Here is a 23938-nt window from a genome sequence, read left to right on the forward strand (position 1 = left end):
AATCGGCATAGGAAGGACCTGAACTGATTTTCTACAATTTTTTCTAGTAATTTACTTATAAATGGCAATCTTGAAATAGGACGATAACTACTAGGGGAGGTAGGATCGAGATTCTGTTTTTTTAACAGAGGGGTTACCTCAGCATGTTTAAATCAGTGAATTGTTGATGATGGATAGTAGTGTGGGACCAATGCTGGTGAGAGTCCCAGACAGGACAGAGGGAGGTAATATATCTAAGGAGCATGATGAGGATTTCATTTTACCTATTACTGCAATTAAGTCATTGAGTGTGATTGGAGAAAAAGAAGTAAATGACCCGGGACAACAAGGGGCATCTTCATAGGGGGAGGCACTTGAGGAGATTTTGGATCTCAAGTCCATCACCTTATTTACAAAGTAATTGAGGAAAGTGCTACAATCTTCATCAGGAAGTAACACAGCATGCTGAGTTGAAGGAGAAACAATACTGTTGATAGTATCAAATAGAATTCTTGGGTTATTTTTATGACGATTTATGAGATTATTGAAGTAAGAGGATCTGGCCTCTTTAACTGACTCATTATATAAGTGAAGAAGTTCTTTGAAGTGTTCCCGATGGACAACCAGCCCAGTGGACTTCCAGAGACGCTCTGCACTGTCGAAGACCACGGGTTTGATTATTTAACCATGGTGTGCAGGAACTAACAGTGCAATGACTAGTTTTGAAAGGAGCAACCTGATTAAGAATGGCAAGACAGTGTTCATTAAACGAATTAATAAGGATGTCAACATCATCAGAAGAAGGTTTAAAATTAAAAAGAGAAGAAAACTTAAAAATGACAGAGTCATCAATAAAGCGCTTGCGCCTATGTACCATAAACAATACTTGTTTTTGACCATTCCCACTGCAATCATCAAATTACACATAGGCGCATAAGCATAAGCAGATAGGTCGCAGCTTAGTATACACAACATACACACACACACACGCACACACACAAAAAACACAAAGAAGAGCGACTGAAAGCTCTTTTCCCTATTGTGATGAGACGAGCAGAAGGAACAGCAAGATGAATGGCAGATGAAGATCTCAGAGAGCGGGAAACAGTAGTGGTCCTCATTTGCCTGGAACAGGGGTGCCCAATCCTAGTCCTCGAGAGCTACTGTCCTGCAGTTTTTAGATGCATCCCTAATGGTTTGATTACCTCTTCAGCATGCCATCAAGTTTGGCAAAGGCCTGATAACAAGCCATTCATTTGATTCAGGTGTGTCAAAACAAGGATGCATCTAAAACCTGCAGGACGGTAGCTCTCGAGGACTGGGATTGGACACCCCTGGCCTGGAATGATGTCCATCACCTGCTAAAATACCGGTGCACAACACAAAAGCGGGTCACTGCCATCAACTATAACTTCTACAGATTTACTTTTAATAGAATCCATCTAAATCGAATAAGCACCTTAAGGGAAAGTTATCAAATCAAATTTGCTTGATTGGTTTACATTCAGCCATTACCCATTGCATTACTACCTTAATTAAGCCATCTGGTTGACTCCTGTTCTCTAATTTTCTTTAACAATTCTTCTGGATTTTTGGAGTCCGAGCAGCTATTTTACTCTTTAAGCACACTGTAATGTTGACCATTCAACAGAATTAAAAATCTTCTGGATTTTTTCTGTGATGTTATCGTCTTCTTGTCACACCTTTGGAATTCCAATAGCATCAATGTATCCTGGTGGGCTTAGCTGGTGTTACTGCTGTTGTGTGGCTATTGCAGTTTCTTATTTTTTTTCCCTATTCTGAGTAAACTTCTTGGCTTTTTACTCTTAATTTATTTTGTCTTGATGTTAAATTTGTCATATCTGATTGTAACTTGTTTATTTTGCGGATTATGTATTTACTTTCTGCTTTTAATTTATCATTACTTATTTTACTTCATCTGTTACTTTGTTATTATCATTTTTTTCTCTTATTAGTTATTTGTTTTATTTTTTTTAAAAATGTATTTATACTTTTATTATTAGGACTTTGGTCTTTATGTTAATTAAGTGATTGACTTTTTTTTTTATCCAATCCTCAAATTATATTTGTTATTTTTTATTTATTCCTTCTGTTATCTATTATGATCAATTCTACCTGTGTCCACCAGGGGCTGGTGAGTGACCTGTAGCATTACGCTCCTTCCACTGGATGGAGCCAGATAGCACTTTACCTAAGCCCTACCACAAGATTATGGAACGCCAGGACTGACATAATGAATTAATTAACTACACCATTAAATAATTAATTAAATGTGGCAATAATTAATTAAAATGGGAAATAATTAATTAAATAAATATTCATGACACATGTAATTAATTAATTATTGACACATTTAATTAATTAATGACACATTTAATTAAATATTGACACATTTAATTAATTATTGACACATTTAATTAATTATTGACATATTTAATTAATTAATAACATATTTAAATAATTATTGACAGTTTTAATTAATTATTTAATGATTGATTGATTGATTTAATTCATTATGGCACTATTGTCCCCTTCATGTCTCACCTTGAAATATTGAAAAATTTTATCTGTCAGCCTCACCCATCAAACTAAGTGGGCAGGGTTAATGCTGCCACTGCAGCTTGTCTAACATTTCATTGGTTGCCGTGCAAAGTAAGTCAAGACAGGTCGATGCTAGATAATCGATTGCTTGTGTGGACTTGGGGCAGCCCAGAATGCATTTCAAATCACAGACAGCTATGGTGGTGGTGTAAACGTCAACCGGTTTGTTTACATATTCCACTGTCCGTGTTCCACATGTTGCATTCGCAGATTCTCATTTTCACCAAACGATCGTCTCTTTCCGCCTGGTCTTGTGTCTCTGTGCTTCTGTAACATAAAGAACGAGCTGACATTTTTCTCACGACACCAGCGATCAGCTCAACAGGCCCTCAGTTTACCTGCATGCATCCTCCTCCTCACCTGTCAGCTGTTTAACACCTGCTGCTAATTCAAGAAACACGCCCACGTTACCTGGTGATAGTCAAAGTTTGACTGGGCAGCCGGTGCTCGATATAACGCAATGTCGGTGCATTTTTCTGCACAAGATAAGTAAATATAGTTTTTTTTTTCCCGAGCGCAGAGTTGCTGGAACTTGTTTCCCAACAGAGCACTTTATAGGCGAACCCACTTTATCAGTGGCTAATGTCCAATCACCGGCACACATCTTTGAAACCTCACCTGAGTTTTAGCTCTCAGTGGTTAAACACTGGACTTAATTCACTCAGGTTTTGTCTGTCGTGTCACGTTTACTTCGCTGTTTTATTTACAACTGAGCAAATCGGTTTGGCTGAGGTTAAAGTTATGTTTCATAACTGCATAGTTTTACTGAAGTTTAATGGTTCACTGGCACATGTCTTAGACTGAACCATTCGCTTTTCTTCATCTGGTGTGTTTTGGATTTAACAGTGAATTTTGGGATTAAACTGACTTTTAAAATGTTTTTATACAAAAAGGAAAGAGAAGGCGCATTTCCACCGAGAGGAGACGAGTTTGCAACAGCATGTTCACTATGAAGACTGCAACCATACTACTACTACCAACTACAAATGTTATTCTAATCTGCTGCTGAGTCTCTTACACTGATGAAAATGCAGATAACACAGATCACGAACACCTGTTCAACCAATCACTTTCATTCCACTTTGTGACAAACTGACTTGTTCATCTCTATTACAATAGTGTTGCGTTAGGCTGCTATATTTTTGTATTCTTTATACTGTAGATTTTCATGTCTCTGGAACAGTTGGCAGTAATAAGGATGATTTTCTGTAAAATCATATAGATATGACCTGTGAATTATTCGTAGATGACCGTTAAATTAGTTTGATGCTGCCGACACTTTCATGTGACCCAGCTGGGAAACTCTGGGTTAACTCAGAGAGCTGAAGATATCGTGGATATGCTGACCTCGCTTTGTGGTGTACAGGGTAAACGCCTCATGATTAATATTCACAATAAAAATATCAGCTGAAAATCATGAAGTCTGTATGTGTTTCATAATGTCGAACAACCTTTGTACAGTTAAACCTAGGAAATAAAAACCCGATAAATATGACCTCAGTAAATGAAGTCAGTGTACTGCGGGGGTTGTGGCAGCTGTGTACCGGGACCTGCGCTTTGTCGGCGGTAATAACAGCTCAATTGCTTGCGAGGCAAGCGGGTCTATCCCACGCTTTGCCATGAAACGTGGCTGGGCAGACATCTCCGAAACCATCGAAGCACTTTTGCAAAGAGGTTGTATCTTGATAAACCGACCAGACATCTGAAGATTAAACCACTACATTCTCGGCTAAAAAATATAAAAACGGTATTTGGTGACACACAAACAGGGTTTTTCCAAAGTTCAGTTCTGTTAGTTTCAACATGCCAGTTGTTGTGTGCTAAAAACAATGGCCACCAGGCCAAAGCAATGGTTTTGACTCGATCAGCGTTAACCCCGCCCCCTGAGTTTGATGGGTGAGGTTGACAGATAAAATAAATTCATGGTGAGACCTGAAGGAGTCAACTGTGCCAAAATGAATTAAATAAATACACCATTACATTATTATTTAAATGTGTCAATAATTAATTAAAATGTGAAATAAATAATTAATTAATTAAATGTGTCAATAATTAATTAATTAAATCTGTCAATAATTAATTAATTAATTAAATCTGTCAAAAATATTTATTTATTAATTATTTCCCATTTTAATAAATTATTTCCAATTTTAATTAATTATTGACACATTTAATTAATTATTTAATGGTGTATTTAATTAAATCATTATGGCACTCCTGGCATTCCATATAGGTTGGCACTAATTTGCTCTTTTTATCTGTAAAACCCTCTTTTGCACACATGTTGTCGCACTCTGCTGAACAGACCTTCTTCCTCTTTCCTCTTCTTCACTTTTCCTCAGTGCTCTGTCACTTCACTGCAGGTTTCACATGAGGCTGTACACCTTTTTTTTAAAAAAACAAACAAAAGACAGACCGGATGTCCGTACCGTTTTCAAACTAAAACACAGACAACAAAGGGCTGTGGAGAATCAAACGCTTCTCAAATAAAAAAACATACTTTAACCTTAAATTTCCAAACACTTTTCCTAAAATACTCAACAATCAACTTTATGCCTTTAATCATGGCACAAATCATTTTTAAAAAATGCTATATCTTAAAGAAATTGTTGCTTGGACATTCCAAAACAGAGATGAAAATAAAAAAAAACTAAAGAACCGCCCCCCCCCCATATATCTCAAAAACACTTTAGATTGGACTTTCTTACAAATACAGAGGTGAAATTAATGAAAATATAAAATATATTTATTCATTTCTCCTTTTATAACTAGAAAAACTCAACCTTTACAGTCAAAAGATTTAGAATTCATAAAACATCAGCTTATAGGAATTTTCTGATACCCACCAAAACTTTGTTCACGATAGAATTTTTAACCAAATTGTAGAACTATATTTTCATAGCTGCAGATCGTGCCTACTTTTTAATCTGGGCCCATTTTCTCTTGCAAGTGATCAATTGGTTGGTCCAGAAGATGCTCAATCCGCCATCAAGTCCGGCTCTGTTTGCCAGTTGCCTTCTTCTCTTGAAGCCAATCAATTTATTCCTCCATTTTGTCAGGGTTTTTTTGTTTGTTTGTTTTGGGGGTTTTTTTGGTTTGTTTTTTTAGAGGAGACTGTAAAGTCAAAGTACATTTTCTCAAATTTATAATTTGCTAAGCAGTTCAAAATTAGTTCTCTTCATTTCCGCAGGAGACCAAACAAAGAGCACCACAGGCATTAAAACTTTAATGTGTATGATACAATGTTTATGTACAATGTTAATGTAACTGGGTGAAACTGTTTTGTTTGGGTCTTTTTTTTTCTTTTAACCTGTCCTGTCCAGCTGTTTAACAATCAGAATTATTATCTGAGGTCCAGATTGATTTTCCCCAGTGGACCTTTTATTTTACTGGTCCACTTGATTATCATAGTTTATTAGATTTTTATTAGCATTCGTTTATTATTTATTTGTTTATTTAGAACCTCTGACACTCTCCACAGCTGTGCTGGTGCCGCTCCCCAAACACTCATTTAAGTCCAGGGTGCAGGAGCCGATCATTATATTTGCTGATCAGCAGTTTGGTGACCGGATGCTGTGGGTCAAGAACTATGGGGTGCATGGCATCCAAGTCCAGACCTTCTGCTCTTCGGAGCCTTCCCCCGACTCTTATCAGCCCAAGAGTCTGCTTATGAATTGCCTTACAAGCAGCTAGGGCCTGTAATTTCTCTGGGAAACTATCAATTTGAGCCTGTTTCAGGTGATGCAGTTCAGCAGCTAATGCATCAGCAGTAGTCATGGCATAGTTGTTGTGATCAGTGGCCGTCCCATGAAGGATCTCATGGGTAGCCTTAACAACCATTTGACAAAACTGGAAATTGGCACTGTTGTATGTGGACTGCATGTATTCGTGGTTCCATAAAGTGTTTTTCCTCTTACCTCCTAATTTTTCTCTTGGCCTCACTCTCATAGAGAGTTGGCCAAGTATCAGGGTTCATTAAAAGGAAAGGTGGGCCCTTAGTCCATTGGTTTGGTTGACCCAGTTCAAAGAGGGTTTTGCCCTGAGGAATTACGAAAAAAAACCACAGGTCAACATCTAAAAATGACCTTGAATATAGCGAAGCTACTGTAATTCAGTGATTTTACTGACTTTTGACGTGTGGGGTCAATGCACATATTAAACAAATATGTAGGACTGTTTTTTTTTCCATTTGCGCAACATCTCTAAAATTAGAAATATCCTGTCTCAGAGTGACACTGAAAAAGTTCATGCATTTATCCAAAAGTTAATCCAAAATGCTGCAGCAAGACTGCTGACAGGGACTAGAAAGAGGGAGCATATTTCTCCTGTATTGGCTTCCCTTCTTTGGCTCCCTGTTAAATCCAGAATTGAGTTCAAAATCCTGCTCCTCACATACAAGGTCTTAAATAATCAGGCCCCATCTTATTTTAATAATCAGAGCACTTTGCTCTCACAATGCAGGCTTACTTGTTGTTCCTAGAGTATTTAAAAGTAGAATGAGAGGGAGAGCCTTATGCTGCAATAGACGTAGGCTGCTGGGGGACTCCCATGATGCATTGAGTTTTTCCTTTTCAGTTACCTTTATTTTGAGTGTCTTCATAGTTTTATTGTTAATAAATATTATAATGCAAATTTGGAAAAAAAAAAACAGCATATGTATCAAAATAAACTATTTCCAGCAGTGCAATTTGATTTCTAAGCATCCCAGAAGCGTTACAGAAAGTCATACATAACTTTTAAAAACACCAGTATAGGCTTATAAGGCCCTGAAGGTAAAAAAAAAAAAAAAACACATTTCAAATAAATCAGCATCGCCTCACTCAAAACGCGCAATGGGTGTTTCGACTTACGAAAATGTTCGACTTACGAAAGACCCTTGGGAACGAATTAATTTCGTAAGTCAGGGTTCCACTGTATTTAATATTTCCAGATTGCAGTGGCAATCTGGACAATCGAAGAAAAACAATCAGCAACAATCAAAGGAATTACGAAAGTAGCAATTAATCCCAAGAACTGTAGATTTTAGCCAGTTTATTGAATAATCTGAAACTCTTGAGAACAAGTTTATTAATGTAATTACCTCAGAGAGAGTGGTTTGTGAGTGTTGGAGAAAAAGTAACACATCATTTGCATAAAGACTGATTTTATAATCTACATTATTGCATTTTATGCCTTATTCACCATAGCCTGTCTAATTGCTGTTGCTAGTGGTTTTATAAAAACTGTATACAGTGAGGAGGAGAGTGGGCATCCCTGCCTGGTGCTCCTCTGGAGAGAGACGCTGGAACAGGTTTGGTCATATGTTATGAGACTGTTGGGGAATTATATAATATTTTTAACCAACTTGTGAACAAGTTTCCAAAATCAAATTTGTGTAAAGTTGCTACTCTATCAAGTCTATCAAATATTTTTTCTGCATCTAGAGACGAGATGTGGTTTCAATGTTTTTACCACTAGCGGGTTTTGTCTCGGTGTCACAGAGAAGTTCAACCCTTTTACAATTATATTTTACTCTGCTTGTGTGAGTTGTCTGTCAGACAGGTTTTTCACCCACTTGTCCACAGTGTGGCATCCTTCTCTTTTCTGGCTGCTGAGGACAGTCTCCATATTTTACTGTGGTTTCCGATGCACAACAAAGTAAGTCATATCTGATTCCTTTGTCATTTCTTTTTTGCCTGGCCTTAGACTTTTCAGTCTGTGCTAGATGAGCCTTCTCAGTTAATTAAAACATCTTTTGAAGAGTATTCTCATCTAGAAGCATTGTCTGTCTCCGATCACTCCTCTGTTGATTTTAGTACATCAATGGTAAAATTTGTTTGTCTCACCTGTTCATTGAGGAGCTGGTTCTGTACCTTTTGGATGATTTTTGTTGCGCAGAGGCCCTTAATTGAATAGCTCATTTGCAGACCAAGGTAAAGTTCTGTGTTTATTATTTTAGTTTCACTTTCTCCTGTGGTGTCATCATGTTAATTTGTATCAGCTATTTGTTTCCCTTCCCCTCGTCACCACTGTGTATTTAGTCTGTGTTTTTCCATTCATTCCTTGTCACGTCGTCTGTGTAACTTCCCCTCGTCATAGAAATCATAGTCAGTTCATGGTCATCTTAGCTGATGCTTAGTTTTCTTTGTTAAGTCATAGTTTCACAGTCTAGTTTTTTTTTTTGCTTTGATTTATGTTCCATGTATATCAGCCAAAATAAAGGCTCGCCTTTTGTTGGAATTAATTCTCTCTTCGCCTGTGTCCGCACTTAAGAGAAAACATGAAATTACACTAAATGGAATATGAGGAAGGTGATAGCAGCAAAAGTGTGGAAAACCTGGTTACAATAAGATATTATGTCACTTTCTTTTGCTGTTAGTGAAAATGAAATCTTTGAGCTAAATGAAACACTGGACAGAGGAAACAATAGTGGCCAACAAACACCAGGTGCATAGGAGGGGGAGAGGAATCCTGCAATTTATTTCACACTTATTATTCGGTTTCACACTGCTTAATCACACTACTTACAAGTATATATTATTAGCCAATCACAATGATCTGTCTTCAGTAAGCTGATTGTAGAAATCCCCTTACTGTCATGATCAGAGAGCTGGAGCCCAGGTACATAATGTTTCCTAGAATAATTATGCGATTTAAGGATGTATTACGCTTTGTAAGGACTTTCATTGTGACAGTGTTGAGTGTTTGACACAGCGGTATGCCTTGTGCACAATATACTTGGTCCGGCTTGGGTGGGGGATTGAACTTCTACAGCCATGTCCTTGAGTTGCAAAAGCCATGTTAGTGATTCATATTGCAGTATTCATGTAGTCTTCAAATTTCATCTGAAGAGCGATAGCTACTTTTTTTTGGTAGTTAGTAGAAAACAAATGCTTTAATTTACTATCATTGATGGTCACCTACATATAAAGATGACTATCAATGATGTCAGCTGATAGGAGAATTACTTAGTGGACTAGCATTAGGATAATGGTGTTTCTCATTAGAAAATGCATTGCTCACTTAAATATTTAAATATAAGATATTCAATTTCATAGCCGCTATACAGTCATTTTTTTTCTATGATAAAGATGGGAATTTCTCTGTCTTGCAATAACACATTTGTTTTCCACATAAACACATTGGATTTGTGTATGTTTTGACTTTTATCATGCAATTACAAAAAAATTATTCTATTAGAGATTAAATGTCTAATAAGTTCATGATTACATGATTTTAGTAAATTGATTCCATTTTTGTAAAATAGAACAGCATGAGAGGAAGTTTTTCCTGTATCCTTTCCCCATTTTTATCTTAGTATATATACTCTACTATTGTGTTTTGGGCTGATTCACTAAAGCCTCAAATTTAGTTCACATGTTCATGAGTCTACCGGGGTCTGCGATGATCCAAGTCATCTAAATTTCATCAACACAGACTGTACAGGTCATTGTGGACATCCGCAATGGTTTTTTGACCATGTGACTTTTCTGCAGAGACTTTACATTACCTTCCACCAGCTACATGTGCCATGGGCAGAAGACTTCAACTGAACTTCAAAGAAGTATAAAGCATTGATTACACTCTGCTGCAGACATGGACAGGGACAGCTTGAGACCCAACAGCAAAATAGTCATTCCTGTTATATTTCTTTAAAAACCACCGCCTGCGGCACATGTGTAGTTAGTGCATTTTAATGTGAATTATCCACAGACGACAATAAGAAAGGCAGGCAGGCACATGTCTGCACAGACCCTCACACTCACCAGCTGGGGATTCTATTTATGTCACTCGGACCTGAGTGGGCTCTAGCAGACTTGTAGACCAGAAAGTATAACTGGAAATAAAAGGAATGCTTACTTGGCCTGCCAGATCTCCAACTGGCCTTATTTAAATAAACAACAACACTAATAATACAGCTATAGATTATACCATCAACATCAATGTGTAAAATTAATCATATTTAAGCACTGCATTTGCATGTAAGGGTGGGGTGGCTCTCAGGGTGAGGGTGCTGTCTCACTGAAGAAAATCTTAAGGCTATAAGAATTAATTAAATAAGGGAAGAGATGCTGTATTCCTAATATCAGGAGGAAGTGAATTCCAGAGTCGGGGAGCAGAGTGGCTGAAAGCTCTGTTCCCCATAGTGGTGAGATGGGCAGGGGGGACAATAAAGTGAGTGGTGTGGGAAGACCTAAGGGAGCGCGAGAGAAAGCATGCAAATAATGAATAAAAGTACTGAACCCTGGAGCACAGAAAAAAACAATTTATTTAAAGAGTGAGATTTAAGTTGAATAAACTAAGTGTGATTTGAGAGACATGAGGTGAACTAGGCAAGGGGGTTATGACTAATGCCAATGGATACAAGTCTTTTCAGGAGGATAGAGTGAGAAATTGTATTAAAGGTCGCATTCAGATCGAGAAGAATGAGGATGATGAGAAAACCAGAGTCAGTTGCAAAAGGGAAGTCCACTGGTCACGAGGAGTGCGGCGTAGGACCTGGAAAAGCTACCAGGGGAAATCAACAATAACACTTGTGAAAGACATAATAAAATGAACTTCACCACTCGTCTTGGGTCCTTACTTGTTCACGCTAAATAGGGAATTAATACTGCATCTGCCAAAAACCCAGCAACTCACCTACAAAGGTAACAGAGTCCTCATCTCCCTTGACTAGTCTTCAGAGGTGAAGAAAATTCAAAAAGTTCTTGGCGCCTTGCAGAAGCTCAGAGTGGAGCATGTTATTCTCTTCCCGGAACTCCACATCAAACACAGTGATGAACAGTTAATGGAAATTCATTCACTTTTTACACATATATCCATGCACGATTAGGGTTTCTATAAATATAACAGAGGTTGTACACATTGAACATGTCATAGTCCAGGTGAGTGCTGGGTTTTCCACCGTGCCAGTGAGTCCACCACTGGGCAGAGTTGCCACACCTCCTGTCGTTTGCTCCACCTGTGAGTAATCAGCAGACAGACTTTTAAGACTCACAAACATTCCTTGCCGGAACGTCAGCTAACCCTTGTTACTGAAAGCCACAGTTAAATACTTATCGTCATAGTAGTTTTTGAGCTAATCTTGTCTTTCTATTCATATCAGCCTCACGGATGGATCCCGCTGTCATTTACCTTCCCTACACGCAGCCGCTGGTCTGCTCGCTGTTTTCGGCATTTACTCACCTGTCTGCCTCCCTGTCCAGTTTTCCACAGTTAGTTAATCTGGACTGGTTTAGCATCACACAGACCTTACTTCCCCGAAGCCTCACCTCCACCTGTAAAATGACTTTGTGAGCGCAGCTCCGTAATCCTCCACCTGCCCTGCAACTTAGGGTGCCTGTTCTGGAAAATACCCAGTGTCGGGTTCCCTGGCTGCCTCTCCAGCCGGCTAAACAGACTTTTTCCTGTGGGCTCTGTTACCGCACTTGTAGTGTGACTCTTGTTTCATGTTTTCATGTTTTGTGACTGTTTAGTGAATTGCTGAGATTCTTCTAGTATAGTTAGTGCTTCATATTTCTGCTTTTGTTCATAGTGTCCCATAGTAATTCACTAGTGTTGTATCTAATAACTCTGAGTTTCTTGCCTGCCATAGATTGAGTTAATTCTCAGTTTCTTAGGTATTGCGCAAGTATTTCAGCTTGACCAACTCCAGAGGTTAGGTTTCTTTCCTCTCACCTTTAGTTCATGTTTAGTGTTTTACAATTATTCCCTGTGTGTCACCCTCGCATGCCAAAATAAAATCTTGTGTTCACTGTGCCTACGAGGCTCAGTGTGGTGTCTGCATCCTCTTTCCTGTGTCCTCTTCCCTGTCTTGGCCCCCCAGGTCATGAGAGAACAAGCAAGATAAAGCAATAAAACAAAAAGTGATGCTGGCATTCTATAGTTATTGATGAATAATGTTTCTGAAAGTGAAAGCATGGCACGATGATGTTTTTGTTTTTTTGGTTTTTTATTCAATAAAATCAAAATTTAAATGCAAATTGAGTAGTTATACAAAAGGGCAAACCAGACAGAAAGCACCATGATAGCAACAACAATGTATGTGCTTGTGCATTCTGCCATAATGAAATATGCAAGAAATATGTCCTAAAATGTTGGGTCTCAGTGAAATGACACTGTACTGCAGGAGAAGGAAACCAAAGCTTTGGTACTGCTCTTACAACTACAATGCTGACAGGGAGGAGAGAATTAACAGTTAGCGTTTAATTAGTGTTCAACATGGTCTTAATGAGTGACTATACAAACAGCATTCCTTGCCCCCAACTGATCACCAGCTGGTGGTAAGTTATTAATTATATTAAGGATGCACTAAGAACACCTGGCAGAGGCCCTGGTCCACAAGATCTTTAACTCACACCTCCGGCAGAGCTTCAACAGCATTCTGAGGGAGACTTTGGACACTGAGTCCGAATAGACCATGTTCAGCACTTCCATTGCCGAAGCTGCTGCATTGAGCTATGGCCACAAGTAGGGATGGGAATTGATAAGATTTTCATGATTCCGATTCCATTTTCCATTCTGTTTAACAATTTGATTCTTTATCGATTCTTATTTTTAAAAAAGGAGAACACACAGGTCGATTAGCTTAGAATTTTGTTTTATATCTTATCTTTGAACAAGATAGAAATGTATGAGTAGCATGACCTTACAAACCCAACAGTGAGATCTTAAGAGGTCCACAGTCTATGGCTCCTCGATGGGGTGCCACGAGGTCCCCAGAAAAAAAAGTTGTAAATGTAAAATAATAGTAAAATAATTATTCTTCTGTAGCAATAACAAAGTATAACATAAATAATTCTGTGGCTGTTATACAAGAATGTCCAGTAACATTTACACTCTCCTTTTTAAAAGTATATATGAGCTGAACACTCAAAAATAAAACTATACCAGCCAGCAAAAAATACAATCAGCTCAAGTCCAATGGAACTGTGCACTGTGCAATTCATCAACTATGGAGAATTAAAGATTCTTTTGCAGAAATATAAGCATATCTGCTTTGTCAGGAAGGATATGTGATCTTTCTGGACTCTCCAGCTGTGGAGAACACCCTCTCAGACGGGGTGGAGGATGCCTGCACACACAGAAACCTTTCAGCCAGTGCTGACAGCAGGGGCAGAGTCTCTCTCTTGCTCCACCACCATAGGGTGGCGTTATCCTTGCAGGGGATGGGGGTTAGGCTTCTATACTGCTGGATTTCCTGATCCACTCTCTGGGCCAGGGAAAGAACGGGCTGCCGTTGTTGGAATGACTGCAGCTCGTTGTCCTCCTCTTCAAAGAGTTCCTCCAAGGCCGTTTTTTTTTTGTTTTTCTTTTGCTTTACTGGTAGTGCCTGAAATTAAATGGACATAATAAAAAATGAAGCAAAAAATGAAAAATCCATGACATTTAAATTATTATCACAATGAACTAAACTTACATAGTCTTCTTCATCCTCATCTTCATCTTCGAACAACTCTCCCTGTGTAACTCCTTGCTCTAGGTGCTTGAGTAGAAAGTGACAAATAAACAAACAAATCAAAGTACCACGGATCCATAGATGAAAGGTATCACTCTCGCAATGGAAATGTGCTACAATGAAAAATGAACTGTCATATTGAAATACCTCATCTCCTGTCCCAGACGTCATCCTTATCCACTTTGGATTTAAATCGGAGGTCCAAGACAGTGGCCTCCTCCATGAATCTCTGGATATCAGTGTCCTTAAATTTTAAAAGGGAGGAAAATGTGACATCATGACTATCCTTAAGTATTTATAACTGTAATTTTATTTATGATAAATGAATCCTAGTATCGTTTGGAAAGATCTTTCCAAATGTTCTCCTTTATGCTCCTTGTGAAAGCAAAGTCATCTTCTTGTACGGTGTAGTGTTGCTGTAGCTTTTGCAGGATGGGCAAAATCTCACCACAGGTCGGACTTTTGTCGCTGGAAACTGCTAGTGTGGAGGTGTAGTGCTTCTGTATGAGTACCACAAACTCCTCTACTTTTCTTAAGTCGTCATTGCCAAACCTGAGTACAAGTTAAGCCATATAACCATTATTTTTCAGTACTACTCACCTTTCCTTTTCCATTGACTTTCTTATCTGTGGATCGATGGCTGGAGCCTGGATGGCAGGAAACTGCTGCTAGAATCTTTCCATCATCAAATACAGAGAGGTCCATCTGGTCTTTACATCTAGGAGCAGCATATGCTTGGGCAGCTCTGAGGAGTATTGCATTCACAACTTAAATGCTAATGTAATATTCCTTATCTTAGTTTATACATTTAATTTGATCATGATCTAATGATTTACATATACACAATCTGAAAAAACTACTCTTGCTTCTCATTCAGGACCACTTTTGCCATGTTGTTCATCCATACAATCACAGAGCGAATTCTTGCCGCCCAGTTGGAAATGGCAAGACAGTTGTAGAGCTTCTGAGCTCAAAGGTTCGGGGTGTGTGCAAAGCATGGAAACTTGAGAATTTGTAGCTTTTTGACAGCTACATCCATGTTGGCCGCATTATCAATAGGGATGGGTACTGATATCCGGTGCCATTATGGCACTGGTTCTGACATAAATGGTAGTAACCATACCGAAAAGCAGTGCACATTTCGGTGCTTTATTTCAGTGCTTTTTTTTTCCTGACATGTCATACACATTGGATTCTAGCCAATCATTTTACCTTTCCAAGGACAGTAGGCCGACCCAGGTGTACGTTCTTTTAGAGCAGAGCTACAGATTAAAAATGCCCAAGGCGAAGCAGTCAAAAGTCTGGCTGTACTTCACAGCAAAAGATGCAAACTCAGCAGCCTGCAGCAAGTGCTTTAAGGTAATATTGTGCAAAGGAGATAACACCTCGAATCTGATAAAACACCTGGCAACGCATAGCGTTTTTTTAAAAGCCGAGAAATGCACCGTATTTGATAACTTGCTGCAAGACCTCACACCGAGCACATCTACTGCGTGTGTGGTTACTGTTATCGGACCCAGAGTTAGCAACATCCTCCAAGAACCCAAAGAGGAGAGTCCTGGCCCCTAGCCCTGCCAGTGTAGCAGAAATGATGACGGATGATGATGGCAGCAGCAGCCGTTCTTCTCTGGGTGAGTAGCTTCGTGTGTAAATTACGGTGAGTAGGCTAACCACGTTATTAAATTAATGCACATAAGGTGAACTAGCAAACACTGTCGTAGTTACATGTGGCTGTCTTCTTGATGGCAGATACTCCCTTCACTCTGGCCAAAAAGGCTAAAATGACCAAAGAAAAAATGGAAAACAACTAAACATGAGAGGTTTTTGGACAATGTTTGTGTTTTTTCCATTGTTTAAGCACTGCTTCCAGCCAAGAGTGATACCATATATGCCCTTAGCTTGAGAAAAGGCTAACATTGTTATTGTTTTACAAAAAAACACAGCTAAACATGAGAGGTTTTAGGACAAAGTTTGTGTTTTCCATTGTTTAAGCACCAGTTCCAACCAAAGCAGGTATGTTATATCAACAGAAAAGGCTAACTTGGTTATCATTTTGCAGAAAAAAGAGACTGCTAAAAATAAAAGCATAAGAGATTTTTGGACAAAGTTTGTGTGTTCCATTCTTTAAGCACAGGTTCGAGCACCGTTTAAGTACCAGCATCGTTTCAAAAGTACCGGTTTGGCACCGGTATCGGACAAAACCTAAATGATACCCATCCCTAATTATCAACAGTGGCTGCCACAACCTTGTCTTTGATACCATACTCCTCCAAGATCTCATCAATCTCCTCTGCTACAGCTGTCCCTATCTGTGCCTGGTACACTGGTTTGGTTTTGAGGACTTTTTCTTGAGCCTGGCCATTCCTGACATAATGCAGCTGTGAGGTAATGACCTTGACTAAAACTTGTCCATCCATCTGCAGTGATGGCTACCTTCAACACATGTTTCAGGTCAGAAATCAGATTTGCCTTTTCAACTGCATACCAAGCAGGGATCAAGTGGTTGGCTAAACTGTCTCTGTTTGGGGCTTTGTACTTAGGGGTCAGAGTCTTTATCATTTCTCTAAAAGATATACAAATGGAAACGGATGAAACATCTGGTAAGAGGAGAACATGCAACTTTGACATTCCCTGACTTAGTCTACAACTAAACACATTCACTTACCAAAACTCGGGGGCATCTACTGTGCCTTTTACCACAAACTTAGTCACTACTCGGTGACATTCGTCTATCCTGGCCTGCATCATTTTACTTTTCCCTGCCTCTGTGAAAGGAGAAGCTACCGGTAGACTGCAGCGAGAACTGCCAGCATCTGAGCCAGCCAGACTCTGTCTGTCTCTCTCTCGTCATGGTCATCTAAATGCAATGCGCAGGTTTTGCAATAAGGCAAATCACGCTAACATAATATGCAATGTTAGTTGATTAGTTACCGGCCGTATTAACGGGAGAGGACATGCAAACGTTACCACTGCTGCTGGGTTGAGCTTCACTAGTTCGGAGCGGATCAAAAATTCATTTAAGGTTATCTAGTGTTTTGTGAACAAATGCTTCTGCATATTTGTAGACTGAGCGTTTGAGCGTTTGTGCCGCTTAGGCACCATGTTTCCTACTGGGTAAAACACGCTACACAACATGGTGACATCATTCAAGGCGACTGGAATCGATAGGGGAATTGTTTGCAAAAATGGCAAACAATTCCAAGGTATTGAAACAGTGGGAACCGGTTCTCAACAAGGACCGGTGTTCGATTCCCATCCCTAGCCATAACGTTGTTGGTGCCTGTCGTAGTAGTAACCCCCAAGCCAAATGATGGACACCAGAGGTAAAGGAAGCCACCATGACTCAGACAGTGGCTGAAGCAAAAACTTGGGTGTGGGAGGAGTTCGGAGACGCCATGGAAAAAGTCTTTTGGACTGCCTTGAAGAGATTCTGGCAAACTGTCAGGTGACTCAGGAGAAGAAAGTGGTGCTCTACCTGCACTGTGTAGAGTGTGGTTGGAGCACTGTTGACTTCAACTGAGAACATTGTCGGGCGGGGAAAGGAATGCTCGAAGTATTCCTTCCACCCCACTGGCACGTCTTCCACAGAGGAAGCAGAGTTTGGGGATGAAGGGGATGACTTGTCTATCTCTGGGGTAAGGTCACTGAGGCAGTTAGACAACTCCTTGGTAGCAGGGGCCTGAAGGCTCTGGATGTTGGTGGCAGGGGCCTGAAGGCTCTGGATGCTGGTGGCAGGGGCCTGAAGGCTCTGGATGTTGTAGGGCGGTCTTGGTTGACAAGCCTCTACAATGTTGCATGAAGATTAGGGGTGATACCTCTGGATTGGCAGACTGGGATGGTGGTTTCCACAGGGTTTGTTCCAACTATAGTGAGATCAGACTCCTCAGCCTCACTGGGAAAGTCTATGCTGGCAAGGAGAGTCCATCTGTTAGTCAAACTTCAGATACAGGAGGAACAATGGGCTTTTCATCCTGGTCATGGAACACTGGACCAGCTCTTTATCCTTGCTTGAGGCTGCATGAGAGTTTGTCCAACCAGTCTAGATGTGCTTTGTGGACTTGGAGAATACATTCGACCGTGTCCCTCAGAGGTCCGTGTGGGTTACCTATTTCTATGGGCTATTTGATCCTTATACAATGCTGCAGGAGCTTGGTCTGCATAGATTTAGCAGCATAACATCAGCAATTTCAGTCTTACAATCTCCTTTAAGAGGGCAATTCGCCATTCAACCCTAGCATAGTTTATACTGCATAGGGACCTCCATCCTGACTTCTAACAACATTGGTCATAATCAGTAGGTCAACCCCGAAATTTATCTCCAAGACATTAATATGTTGTAAGTGTGGTCAACTGTTGACATTTTCCTGTTGGGGAATGTTGCATCGATGAACGGGCATGCTTTTCTGTGTAAATAAATCTGACAATTCATAGTAGTTCTCTAAATCCAATTCAACTACTTGCAATTCTGAGATGATATGGCTACTGACCATTTTCTATTGACCCATTGTACATAAGAGAATGCCAGTTTTCCTTCAAAATGATGCTGAACTCCCAGGATCCAGAAAAGTATATGTTATCAGTTACTGGTGGCCTTTCTTGGACTTCACTCACTGGGATTATGGAGAGAGCACTGTTTTGCTCACTGACCCCAGTAACACCACTGCTTTGAACAGAATACAGAGACCCTTCATGTGATGGTTCTCCTTCTCCTTTAGTTTGAACTGAAAAACTTTCTCCCTTCTTGGGGCGGACATGGGTGTTTCTGATTACACGAGACATTTCCTACAGTCCTTGCTTCATACAGCTAGAAAATACACCCCATTCTCTTTCAAAAAGGAAAATCTTTCACTGTGCAATGTTCCTTCAAATGAAGGACACAGATTTAACATTTGCCCAGCTCCACAAAACAAGTAGACTTTTGCTACACCTGAACCTCGTTCTCACCTCAATGCAGGGTCAACCTCCCTTTTCACTTTTGACACAGCAGTAGCAAAACTCCTCGTCTTAGTTCTAGGGAGGAGCTTGGAAAGAAAAGTATCTGGACTTCTTTAAGTTGTTTGAAGATGTTTCAGTTCTAGGGTCAAATTGTGGAGAGTCCCAGATTTAAGCCCTATGGGAGTGTCCCTTCAAGAGGGACAGAGGACCCCCTATTGATCCTCTACCTAAACACACGAGCCAAAGTGTGAAAATGGGTGTAGGTCACAATCAGCCAAGGTTTCAGGTGAGTTCATTGTGTAACCTAGCCCCACCCTATCATGTGATTTCCTGAGGTTAGATGGCCCAGGATGTGAGTGGGCGTTAAAGCGCCTGAGAAGGGATTTCAAAGCTAGATTACGGATGGCAGACAGCTGGTGTCGTAAACCACCACCTCTGTTCAACGATGGCCGTTCACAGTGGACATAGATGGCTTCATTCAATCCTCTTTCGAACCATCTGTCTTCTCTGTTCAAAATGTGAACACTTGCATCCTCAAAAGAGTGACCTTTGTCCTTTAGATGCAGATGAACAGCTGAGTCTTGTCCCGTGGAGGTGGCTCTTCTATGTTGTGCCATATGTTTATGAAGTGGCTGTTTGGTCTCTCCAATGTAGAGGTCTGGGCATTCCTCACTACACTGTACAGCATACACTACATTGTTAAGTTTGTGTTTAGGCGTTTTGTCTTTGGGATGAACCAGTTTTTGTCTGAGTGTGTTGCTGGGTCTGAAGTAAACTGGGATGTTGTGCTATGAGAAGACTCTCCTGAGTTTTTCCGATACACCAGCTACATAGAGGATGTTGTTGCATTTGTCTTTCTTATCCTCCTTAGCTGGTGTTTGGTCTTCTTTTCTGTGCATCTTTGCTGACTTGCTGACTTGATGAAACACCAATTAGGAAAACCGCATGTTTTAAGAGCTTCCTTTACATGTGTGTGTTCCTTCTTTTTCCCTTCAGACTTAGAGGGAACAGTTTCTGCATAACCAACGTCTGCAGCAGCCTAAACATGGGAATACTGACGACCTGCACAAATAAATACATAAAAAGCACTTCTGAGATGTTTTTATGTCTTTTCTTTGCTCCAAGCAACTTGTTCTCTGTGTGCCTTTCTCTTGTTTGTATACATTTTCTTTTTCTCTTTGGTTCTTGGCGAAGGCGGTTGCACTTTTCTCCTCTCCTCTCCTCCCTTATCTTCCCTGCTTAGCCTCTTGTGTCCTTGTCCAGTCTTGTGTATTTTGTATTACTTTTCCCTGGAACACTCTCTCACAGTCTGTTCTCTAAAACCTAAAGAGGAATTATGGATTTGATCAACTGGTCCCTGAATGCAATTGACACCCTTTTCTCAACGAGAAGTCTGGGCTCGGGTGAGCCTGAGTGTTGAAGATATCTAGCTATTCGGAGCCATGATAACAGGGTTCTTGCTGATCGGAGCTGGCTTGGCCCTGGCTTATCGAAGATTAAAGAAAGCGGAATCGGCTGTTCAAAACCCCACAAGGCTGCCTGCTGGGATTGAATCGATGGGACGAGTGGTGAGTTCTCAAAATGGGCTCATTGAGTGCAGCACGGATAAGATCTTGGAGAAGCTTACGGCTGCTGTGAACACTCAGAATAAGATCTCTGAGCGAATATTTGATTACACCTTGGAGAAGCACTCAGAATAAGACCTCTGAGCGAAAATTGATTACATCTTGGAGAAGCTCACTGCGGTCGTGAGTTCTCAGAATCTGCTCTTTGAGCACAAGAAGGACAACATCACGGAGCATAAGTTTGATAACATCATGGAGATGCTCACATCTCTCCAACAGGAGATTGAGAGACCAGTGTCGGACTGTTAGAACAGCTTTGAAATTCACATGAGTTGTTCGCACTAAAGTAAAAACCACCATCGCTTCATGCGGCTACCACTTCGGCGCCAGCTATGATCTCAAGGCTGGAGCTGAACAAAAACACCCTGATAACAGACTGTGCTTAGACTGTTCCTCCCCTATGCAAGGCCACCTGGGTTGGCTGGAAGACTGTTTATTTAGCCTGGCAGGGCGAAGGACACTGTCTCAGCTGAACTCTGGACACACACACATACACTGATACACACTCATCCCCCCTGCCTTTCCAAACGCCTTCGATGCTTGTCCCCTCCCGGGGAAGATGGCGGTCGACTGGACCAGCGCAGACATGCTGCAGGACCGGATGCGCTGTCTACATTACCCTTTACCTGCCCCTGTTGCTTGTCTCGTGTCTCTATGGTGTATTGATAGTCATGTGCTTTTTGTATGCGCTGAGGTGTTTTGGTTTTTTTTCTGTTCTCAAACTGATCTCCCTGTTGGAGCTCAGTCTTGGGGGAGCTCTTTTTTCTCCTCGTCTTTCCTCATGTTGTGTATTTTCCATTGTTATACCTCTCTGACCTGTCTTCCCCATGTGATGTTTGTGTAATGTATGTATGATCAGAAGGGTAAGATGGCGCTGGCACGGCTGGCAGCCTTAACCCAATTTCCCTCGGGATGAATAAAGTATGATCAATCAATCAATCAATTTCTCCTGTTATTCCTGTTGTCTAATATTTACTTTTTATAATTGATCCCAGCATAGGTGGTGTGGCGCACCCACAATTTAATTGGACATGTACAATGACAATAAAAGGCTAGTCTATTCAAACATCTCTCCAACTATTGTTTTTGTTTCATTGTGTTTTCTGTTTGTCCCTTCATCCTTCATCCTTTTGTATAAAATGTTCTAAAAAGTTAAATAAACTACAACACCCCCCCCCCCCCCCCCCCCCAAAAAAAAAAAAAAAAAACCCAAAGAAATGACCATAGAACTTTGGCTAAATGATCTGGCATAGATAGGTGATGACATGATTAGAACCTGCAGCATGTTCAGTCATAATAAGAGGTTAAATCCTTGAGTTATGAAGTATTTTTTATTATTATTTTTTTGTTGGAATTATTGAAGTTACTGAATGAGGTCTCTTCTTACTTTTGTGACAAGCGGTATACATTACCATACTCAGTGTTGGGGAGTAACGGAATACATGTACAAGCATTACGTATTTAAAATACAAAATATGAGTAACTGCATTCCATTACAGTTATCGTTTTAAAAGGTGGTATTCAGAATACAGTTACTTTGTTGAAATAAATGGATTACACAGCAGCCTTTTCCTGTTTCATATGTTAGGCTATGCCCTGTCTATTTTTGGTAATTCCACGCAGGTAGAAACCTAAACAAAACACGCATTAAGAGGCTCTAATGTCTGTGTCTCAATCTCGCGGCCCATGTCACCTCTGCTTGCCGTGATGCCACATCACTTGAAGTGAAGAAATATTTTTAAAAATTATTTTTCAAAAAATTATTTAATATGAAGTAGGGATGCACTGATACCACTTTTTTGGAAACGAGTACGAGTACTTGCATTTCAGTACTCGCCGATACCGATACCGAGTACTTAATAAAAACATGATTTAAATTTGCAGGTAACAGCTTTAGTCCTATAATTTAACAAAAAACAAACAAACAAAGGACTAGTTTGGAATTAAGAACATTTATTTAAAATGAAAAGCATGTTGTATGCAACATATTACAGAATAAATAATAAAAAAACAAAATTAAATTTTAAATTTGTTCGTCTGTTTCTCTGTTTAGAAGTCTAAATAGCACAGTCACAGCTGGGATGACATCAGAGGCTAGTGCGTTGTAGCTGCTCACTTTTTTAGTTAGTTCCTCAAAGGGGGCGAGGATGGCAACAGTCGTCTCCATAAGAGCCCATTGGTGAGCGGTGAGATAGTCAGGGAGTTCGTGCACTCGCTTTTGCTCAATGAGGGACTGGAGCATGTAATACGTGCTGTTCCAGCGCGTCTGCACGTCCTGCTGCAGTCTCTTTATTGGCTGGTTGAGCTGTCCTTGAATGTCCTCGAGGCGGGAGTAGGCTAAGGCGGAATGTTTAAAATGCCCAACTATTTTCCGTCCCACTGCTATAGCATCAGCTATGCTCCTCTGTGCTAATAAGCGTGGGTAAATAAGCGTGGGTAAACTCTTTGTACTCGTTGTTGTGTTGGGATTTTAGGTGCTTGATTAAATTGCTTGTGTTAAATGCGCTACCTTTATAGCCTCCTCTGGACAATTTCGCTGAGCACAATTTGCAGTCCGCCTTTGTTTTCGCGTCTTCGTTCACTTTGAAATAGTTCCACACAGCTGATATGTCTCGCCTCGCTTTCTCCCCGCTCTGAGCTGCAGCCGCGTCCTGGGGGCGGGCACTCAGGGCCTGGGGGCGGGCACTCTGCGTTTGTGATTAACCCCTTACATGCCGCTCAAACATAGACAGGTCTCAGACCGTGGTATCGGTCCTCGGTATCGGGGGACTTTTAACGAGTACGAGTACTTTAGAAAATGTGGTATCGAGTGTGGTATAATGTGGTATAAGTAAGCTATTAAGACTTGACTGTACACTGTGTTCGTGTTTTCCTCCGAAACAATAAGTTCCGTTGGAGCAGCCTTTCAACACCTCTCTCTGTCTCTCACTAGCAAAGTTGACCCAGGCAATAAAGTAAAGCTAATTTTCGGCCACGAGCCCGACACGGAACCCAATGTACTAGCCAGAGGTCTCTTTACTACGGTTTGGAGCCGCGTACCTGTTTTATATATGCGCGGAATAGTTTTCTATAACAAATCGCTGGAAAAAGTGCAGTCTTACCTAATGTCAACCCACTGTTCCTCATTTTATATTAAAATTTAAAAATATAGTTGGTATAGATATGGCGAGTAGCCTTCAGAAATAGTAATAAATCACACAGCAATAGTACATTCATGTAGTTGTAAAAAGCATGACAACAGTAATCCAAAGTATTCAGAATACCTTTGTTCTGTTATCAATAAAAGTTGTAAAATGTTGTATCATTAAAGTATCATTTTGACTCCGTTTGTTATTCATTA

The 23938-nt window shown here is 40.2% G+C and overlaps 1 protein-coding gene and 1 pseudogene across 1 annotated transcript; both read right to left on the reverse strand.

The window, feature by feature from the left end:
- Positions 1-13163: 13163 nt before the first annotated feature.
- LOC146364364 (uncharacterized) lies at positions 13164-14695 on the reverse strand. The gene is made up of 3 exons (XM_084918169.1): positions 14186-14695; positions 14000-14065; positions 13164-13912 (listed from the first exon to the last, which is right to left on the reverse strand). The coding sequence occupies exons 1-3, from the start codon at positions 14207-14209 to the stop codon at positions 13583-13585; spliced, it is 420 nt and encodes a 139-aa protein (XP_084774295.1). The 5' UTR covers positions 14210-14695; the 3' UTR covers positions 13164-13582.
- Positions 14690-22840, reverse strand: LOC146364365 (uncharacterized; annotated as a pseudogene).
- Between the last annotated feature and the right edge of the window lie 1098 nt (positions 22841-23938).

Source organism: Perissodus microlepis, chromosome 20 (assembly GCF_051167445.1).
Source record: "Perissodus microlepis isolate ML-2025 ecotype Zambia chromosome 20, ASM5116744v1, whole genome shotgun sequence".
NCBI lineage: Eukaryota > Metazoa > Chordata > Actinopteri > Cichliformes > Cichlidae > Perissodus > Perissodus microlepis.